General features: G+C 40.3%; 1 protein-coding gene across 2 annotated transcripts in view; it reads right to left on the bottom strand.

Annotated features, from left to right (window-relative positions):
* The window catches only part of TDRD7 (tudor domain containing 7), a 35,416-nt gene that overhangs the window by 26,532 nt on the left and 877 nt on the right, over positions 1-8,007 (bottom strand). For both annotated transcript variants that reach the window (XM_020791332.3, XM_020791331.3), the window contains exons 2-3: positions 2,876-3,088; positions 1,694-1,835 (exon numbers count right to left, since the gene is read on the bottom strand). In XM_020791332.3, the coding sequence (XP_020646991.3) occupies positions 1,694-1,835; positions 2,876-3,082 (349 nt within the window). In that variant the 5' untranslated portion in view covers positions 3,083-3,088. The remainder of the gene's footprint in view (positions 1-1,693; positions 1,836-2,875; positions 3,089-8,007) is intronic.

The following is an 8,007-nucleotide window of genomic DNA, read 5'->3' on the forward strand; positions in this document are numbered from 1 at the left end:
TTTAGTCGTTTAGTCGTGTCCGACTCTTCGTGACCCCATGGACCAGAGCACGCCAGGCCCTCCTGTCTTCTACTGCCTCCCGGAGTTGTGTCAGGTTCATGTTGGTTGCTTCGCAGACACTGTCCAGCCATCTCATCCTCGGTCGTCCCCTTCTCCTCTTGCCATCACACCTTCCTAACATCAAGGTTTTTTCCAAGGACTCTTTTCTTCTCATGAGATGGCCAAAGTACTGGAGCCTCAGCTTCAGGATCTGTCCTTCAAGTGAGCATTCAGGGTTGATTTCCTTTAGAACTGATAGGTTTGTTCTCCTTGCAGTCCAGGGGATTCTCAAGAGCCTCCTCCAGCACCACAATTCAAAGGCATCAATTCTTCGGCGGTCTGCTTTCTTTATGGTCCAGCTCTCACTTCCATACATCACGACAGGAAAAACCATAGCTTTGACTATTCGGACTTTTGTTGGCAAGGTGATGTCTCTGCTTTTCGAGATGCTGTCAAGATTTGTCATCGCTTTCCTCCCAAGAAGAAGGTGCCTTTTAATTTCAGGGCTGCTGTCTCCATCTGCAGTGATCATGGAGCCCAGGAGGATAAAATTTGACACTGCCTCCATATCTTCCCCTTCTATTTCCCAGGAGGTGATGGGACCAGTGGCCATGATCTTAGTTTTTTTGATGTTGAGTTTCAGACCGTTTTTTGCACTCTCCTCTTTCACTCTCATTACAAGGTTCTTTAATTCCTCCTCACTTTCTGCCATCAGAGTGGTATCATCTGCATATCGGAGGTTGTTGATATTTCTTCCGGCAATCTTAATTCCGGCTTGGGTTTCTTCCAGTCCAGCCTTTCGCATGATGTATTCTGCATATAAGTTAAATAAGCTGGGGGACAATATACAGCCTTGCCGTACTCCTTTCCCAATTTTGAACCACTCAGTTGTTCCATGACCAGTTCTAACTGTTGCTTCCTGTCCCACATATAGGTTTCTCAGGAGACAGATAAAGTGGTCAGGCACTCCCATTTCTTTAAGAACTTGCCATAGTTTGCTGTGGTCCACACAGTCAAAGGCTTTCGCATAGTCAATGAAGCAGAAGTAGATATTTTTCTGGAACTCTCTGGCTTTCTCCATAATCCAGCGCAAGTTAGCAATTTGGTCTCGAGTTCCTCTGCCTCTTCGGAATCCAGCTTGTACTTCTGGGAGTTCTCGGTCCACATACTGCTGAAGCCTACCTTGGAGGATTTTGAGCATAACCTTGCTAGCGTGCGAAATGAGTGCAATTGTACGGTAGTTGGAGCATTCTTTGGCACTGCCTTTCTTTGGGATTGGGATGTAGACTGATCTTTTCCAATCCTCTGGCCACTGTTGAGTTTTCCAACTCAATCTATGTTATATTCTCTAAAACAAAACAGCTTTTTATACAATACCACCGCAAAGTAGTATGTATGTGGTTGTACATACTACTATCTTAGAATTCTTTCTTTAAAACTATGCTCCCTGACCTTGTTTTTCTTTCCAACACTACTGTCCTTAAGGGACTGACATGAATAGACATTCAGAAGGACTGTAATAGGAACAACTCCAAGAAGGTGCCCAGTTCATCACCATCAGCAGAATCAAGTATAATAGAGAAGCTCTTGTAGTGCTTAGTGTGAACTTAATTCAGCATGTACCCATGGTGTATTTTGCAGCTGACATGCTTACCTACTGAGGCAGGTGGAGAAGTTCTTTTCAGCCTCATCCTACAGTTCACTTGCTTGCCCAATTTCCGCTTGGAATTTCTCTGACAGGCTACAAGCTGAGCAATCATTGCCGTCTCTTGGCAAACAACAGCATGGCATATCACCTGCTCACGGACAAAAAAACCAAACCAAACCAAACAAAAAACAAATATAGGAAGTGAAATAGTCATTTACTAACCACTTTATAACACGTTTACTGACAGGGGAGACCAGTCTTCAACTTCTGATTCAAGCATTGTTACACATGGTGCTAAATGTGTAGCATGGAACTGAAAGTAACTTTCTGTACTTGCAAGTTTTACTGTTTGTATTCACTGGAAGCCGCCTAGAGTGGCCTTTTAGGCCAGATGGACGGGGCATGTATGTATGTATGTATGTATGTATGTATGTATGTATGTATGTATGTATGTATGTATGTATGTATGTATGTATGTATGTACGTACGTATAAATAAATAAATAAATAAATAAATAAATAGATAGATAGATAGATAGATAGATAGATAGATAGATAGATAGATAGATAGATAGATAGATAGGAAGTAGCAGTCCAGTAGAGATAAAACCCATTGCAGGCAGATAAAGAAAGCAAAAAAGTCCATCACACCTACTAACCTTTTTCAGGGCTCATGTGGGTGGTGGGTGGGTAAAGAATATAGGCAAAAGTGATTTATATCAGCTATAGCATGGGTGTTGTGGGCCTGTCATAATCAGACCCCTGGATGTTTAATTGTAAGTCAAAAAGAAAATAATCTTCAGCTACATGCACTTTAACCTCACACTCAGCCTAAACTAAGTTGCACCACTACCTTTAAAATACAGACTATAAAGAGGCAAGAAAAAGACCAGAGAGTTGAATGCATGCATTGTTTCTTTTTTAAAGGTACAATGCTATAGGTTTAAGACACCCATGGTCTAAAAAGACCGAAGATTATAAAACATCATACCCAGTCCATGAACAATTCATGCCAACAATAACAGGATGGCCTTCTGCAAATAACTAGCCACAACAGCCTTTGCACAAATATATCCTCAACATTTAAGGACCATAACCCTGTATTCAAGGCAATAGCAAAGCCTTGTGGGAGGTTTACAGTCACTTAATCACTCGGACACTGTAATTATTGAAGTCTTAATTTCCTTACCTCACCAGTTTTTCCAATTTCAATCCTCACAACTCCAGGGACGCTTTTTAGATATTCTTCTAGTGAAGAATATCCTAGCTGCTTAAAAGGAATCCAGACACCAGTCAAAGATTTATATTCTTCTTGCAGTCGCGAAAAAGGTACTCCGTGTTTATGAGACTGGAGAACAGATCGGAGCGTTTTCCCTATTAGATCCGCTTCCTGCATTTTCGTCTGAAACAGAAAAGTAATTTTTATGTGAATTTAAAAGATCATCATCAGCTCTCCTTTCCGGATCTATAAGCAAGACTCCTCATACTAGCATGTCTGGCATTTGAGACAAAATAATCTGCACAAAACTAGGAGGACACATTAGCAATGTCACAATGCCAAAGAGCCTAACTAAAGACAAAAAGCTGTTTTGGTAGCTAACTGAACAAATACTTTTCATTATATAAGCAAATGCCTTGCCAGCAATTCAAACAAGGGGCAACAGCACGAGCATGGAGCACTGGGCACTGCTGACTTAGCCATAGAAGCCAGGATCAAAACCTATTACACTCACAATTCCCAGACCTCCCCAAAAGTTGTAGAATCATTTTTGTACTTTTAAAAAGTAATCTTTTTTTCCTATTTAGGTACTTTTCAAATATGTCAAAATGCTAGAAACTGCTACCATATAACAACACAAGTGGGGGAGAGCTACATATCCCCTTTAATTATAAAAATAACTAAAACCAGTTAGTGTTACACCAGAAAATAAGAGATGGATTCCCTTGTTATGTTACATGTCAAAAGAGGTGACTCTATCTCTTGTTACTTTATAATAATAACAGTTTTAATGCTATTGGTGCTCACACAAGGTTTGAGTAACTTGTTGTTGCTAATTGATAGTGTCAGGGTGCATCAGACCTACACAATTTAACACATGACCAGGTATGTACAGTGGACCCTTGACTTACAGACGGCTTGACTTACAGACTTTTTGAGTTACAGACTTCTCTGGCTGCAAAATTTAGATTTGACTTGCAGACTGAGATTTGACTTACAAATTTAGATTTGACTTGCAGACTGAGATTTGACTTACAGACCAGAAAAAAACCAAAATGGAACAAAAACGGCCTGTTACGGGATTAATCGGTTTTCAATGCACTGTAGGTCAATGGAGACTTGACCTACAGACTTTTTGACCTGCAGCCACCGTTCCAATACGGATTAATTCTGTAAGTCAAGGGTCCACTGTACTGCCTGGACTGTATTTTCCCTGCCTTCCCTGAACCTTTCTTGACCCAAGGAAAAAAGAAACAAAATATTCCCCTCTAGTGGTTGAAGGAGGAATAGCAGCTTCCCATTAATTTCTATGGACGGAAAAGAGCAGATACAGATCAAATGGTTTTCAATGCATTCCTATGGGAAATGCAGATTTGACCTGAGAACTTTTTGACTTGAGAACTGCCTTCCAATACGGATTAAGTTCTCAAGTCAAGACCCCACTGTATCCAAAATGCACCTCAGTGCCTTCTCAATTAGACACAATCAGCTAATTTAAGCTGCTCCAACTCTAAAAGGATTCTGGCCAATGCAATGTAGTTATACTTCAGTTATTACAAAAAGGAATTAATTCTAAGTCACTTACTATTTGCAATTCAAAGCCCAGCTTGAAGAACAAATAGAATACAAATAAATAAAGGGATAAGAGTAGCTTTCTATGAGAAACCATTGTTTTCTACCTTAATTAACATAACCAAAAGCCCAATAGATTTTATTTATTTATTTATTAGATTTCTATCCCGCCCTTTTAGACAAAGTCTACTCCGGGCGGGTTCCATTAAACACTGTAAACTAAAACAATTCAAAACAATTCAAAAGAATAATGATTAGTAATGCTTAATAATGCTCAAGATGGGAAAAGAGAAAATTATAATAAAAATAAAGTAAAGTATTGACAGGAGGGAAGGCCTGCCTAAAGAGCCAAGTTTTTAATTGGCTCTTAAAAACACCCAGCGAGGGAGCCAGGCAGATCACCAATGGGAAATTATTCCAGAGCTGAGGGGCCACTGCGGAGAAGGGCCGGTTTCTTGTTATTTCTTTCCGGGCCTCTCTTGGCATTAGGCCCCTCAACCGTTCCTCCTGGCTATGGCGAGTGATATATTTTAAGATGATTTTTTGTATCCACAACTGAGGAGGACTGTGATCTATGAGACTCGTGCTAAAATGTCTAGTTTTAAAGATGCCATAACATTCTTTCTTATTGCTTCCTTGTTATGCTGAGACTGAATCTTTGAACTACAGTGGTGCCTCACACAACGATGTTAATTGGTTCCAAAAAAATCAACGTTGTGTGAAACATCGTTCTGTGAAACACCATTTCTCATAGGAATGCACTGAAAACCGGTTAATCCGTTCCAATTGGAACGGATTGCCATCGTTCAGTGAAAATCCCCATAGGAAACATCGTTGAGTGAAACAATGTTTCCTATATTGGAATGTACTGAAGCCGACTCAATACATTTCAATGCCTTTGCGAAGTCCTTTTTCGCTCCTGTAAAAGTGTCTTACAATGTTTGGACGCTGTTTTAAATGATTGCAATGGTTAGTCCACCTCCTGAAACCTATGCAAACTGATTTTGGTGTTGTTCTGACACTTCGTTAATTTATGATGATTTTTTGAATTTTCTCCATTGGAAACCATTAGACCATCCAATGGTTTCCAATGGAGAAAATTCAAAAAATCATCATAAATTAACGAAGTGTCAGAACAACACCAAAATCAGTTCGCATAGGTTTCAGGAGGTGGACTAACCATTGCAATCATTTAAAACAGCGTCCAAACATTGTAAGACACTTTTACAGGAGCGAAAAGGGAGATCGTTGTGTGAAAATCCCCCATAGGAAACATCGCTGTGTGAGGCAGCAAATTTAACAGAAAAAGGCATCGTTGTGTGAATTCATCGTTGTGTGAGGCACTCGTTGTGCGAGGCACCACTGTATATGTAACAACAGCAGCTGTGTAAAAACATACGGGCATTTGGGTGGCATTTGGCCTTGACAAACACATATTGTGAGACTCCTCTCCAGAACTCATTTTAATTATACACACTCAAAGAAATAAAACTATAAACCTTTTGAAGGATGGAACAATGAAGAGTACCTGAGCTATTTAGAAATTTAGAAAGGACTACTTCTGTTAAAGGAAAAATCCTAACAATCCAAGTGTGTGTGTGTGGGGGGGGGGAATCAGCCGCAAAGTGTTCATCACGCCCACACAGCCTGCCAGTTCGCCTCAGCTGCAGGGAGGTGAGAGTCTTTTTCCCTTCTGACCAATTCTAAGGGAAGGAAAAAAATATTTCAAAGAGCTGGCATAACATCCAGGACCATTTCATTGCCAGGTCACAAGAATAAAAGATCTGTGGATCCTGTGGCCACCTACCCTGATTCCCCCTCCCAGTGCCAGTGGGATAATCATGCCAATATAGCTTTGTACCATGAGGCACCTAAGGCTCTCTGGCAATAACTTGTCCTGCCTGTAGACATCCCTCTGTGCCAGCTAAGCAGTACTTCCAAATTCTCCACCATGCATGTATGGTATCAGATGAGATTACAAATACTCCCTTTTCCAAATGCTTCATACTTTTTAATTGTACTTTTGGGTGTTTTTAGATAGACAGCTCATAGCACTATCAACGAAAAGACATTGTGCAGCTTTCCTACATTTGTCTCTTTAACACATTTTTGTGTGGAAAGAAAAGAACATGGGAAAACATGGAACGGTTAAAAGTAGAAGGTAACATTGTCTAGATGTCCTGTAAATGGGAGAGCAACCACATTCAGAGTCAGAACAATGCAGCAAAAAGAACGATATATCTGGTTGGATTTCAAAGAATCAGCTCAATAAAGCCACTAACAGGATGTTGGAAGGCTTTTGTTTAAACACTATTCCAAGGGCAGAACATTTGTTGGAATTATAGCAACAGTTGTATGATGTCTTTAAGACAGAAGCTCCCAACCTTGGATCCCCAGATGTTCTTGGACTACAACTCCCAGAAATCCTGGCCAGCTCAGCTAGTGGTGAAGGTTTCTGGGAGTTTTAGTCCAAGAACATCTGGGGGGACACAAGGTTGGGAAACACTATTTTAAGAGATTTTGGCTGGGAGGGACCTTTCTAGGCTGGAGTTACTGCCAACTGATTTAGCAGTAAACCAATTGTTCTCTGTGTGCCTCAGGTTTTGAAGACAGCCATGTCTCTCTACTAAAATATCTTTTCTGCCTTTTCCCAATCAGACAGTTAGAATCATCATGTAGTCAGTTTCAGTCAGTCTTCTGTTACTTATGTAGTAGGTATGAAACCAGACAATCAGTTCAGTTCTGTTCAGGTAAGAAGTTGTATTTCTACAAAACATTGTTTGCCTTGATCTATTCAGAATTGTGAGTAAACAGATATTTTTATTCTTTCTCTTACCAATCTCTCTCTCTCTCTGTGTGTGTGCATGTGCACGCACACACGCACGCGCGCGCGCGCACACACACACACACACACTCCAGACTTTTTGGTAAAAAACACGCACATTCTCCAGATTTTTCTTTTTTTTGTTTACATCTCTTGTCAACACTAGCTGGGATAAGCAATAATAAGGAATTATGGGAGCTGTTATCCAAACCATTTGAAAGGCCACAGTTGTCCACACCTACTTTAAACAACAGTTAAAACAAAGCAAAGTTCAACCAAATTATGACACAGCCACAGACTGTTTAAAATAGCAGCAAAACCTTTTGGTCACCTCAAGACCACACTGAAAATAAAAAGGAGGAGTTCATCTGCCTTAGATCCTTCACATTATGCTAAATCACAGCTCAGCATCAAGCCAGAACAATACCCTGCTGCATCTTATAAAACAGTGAACATGCATGGTATGATGAAAGGTAACATGTTGGGTCATTCTATGCCATGAATACTGTACTGGGGATCCAAATGGTTACGTACAAAAAAAAAACTGATAAGAATTTTGGGACATATGTTGGATTTGGACAGAATCTATCCATGATTTTGATAGTATTCAATGTAGGGTCCAGGCAGTGCAGTCATTCATCTGATTTAAGATTGGGTCCTGCTTTTTAGAGGCCAACGCTGTAAAAAGAAAAAAGTTCTAAAATGT

This window comes from Pogona vitticeps, chromosome 2 (assembly GCF_051106095.1).
Source record: "Pogona vitticeps strain Pit_001003342236 chromosome 2, PviZW2.1, whole genome shotgun sequence".
Taxonomy (NCBI): Eukaryota; Metazoa; Chordata; class Lepidosauria; order Squamata; family Agamidae; genus Pogona; species Pogona vitticeps.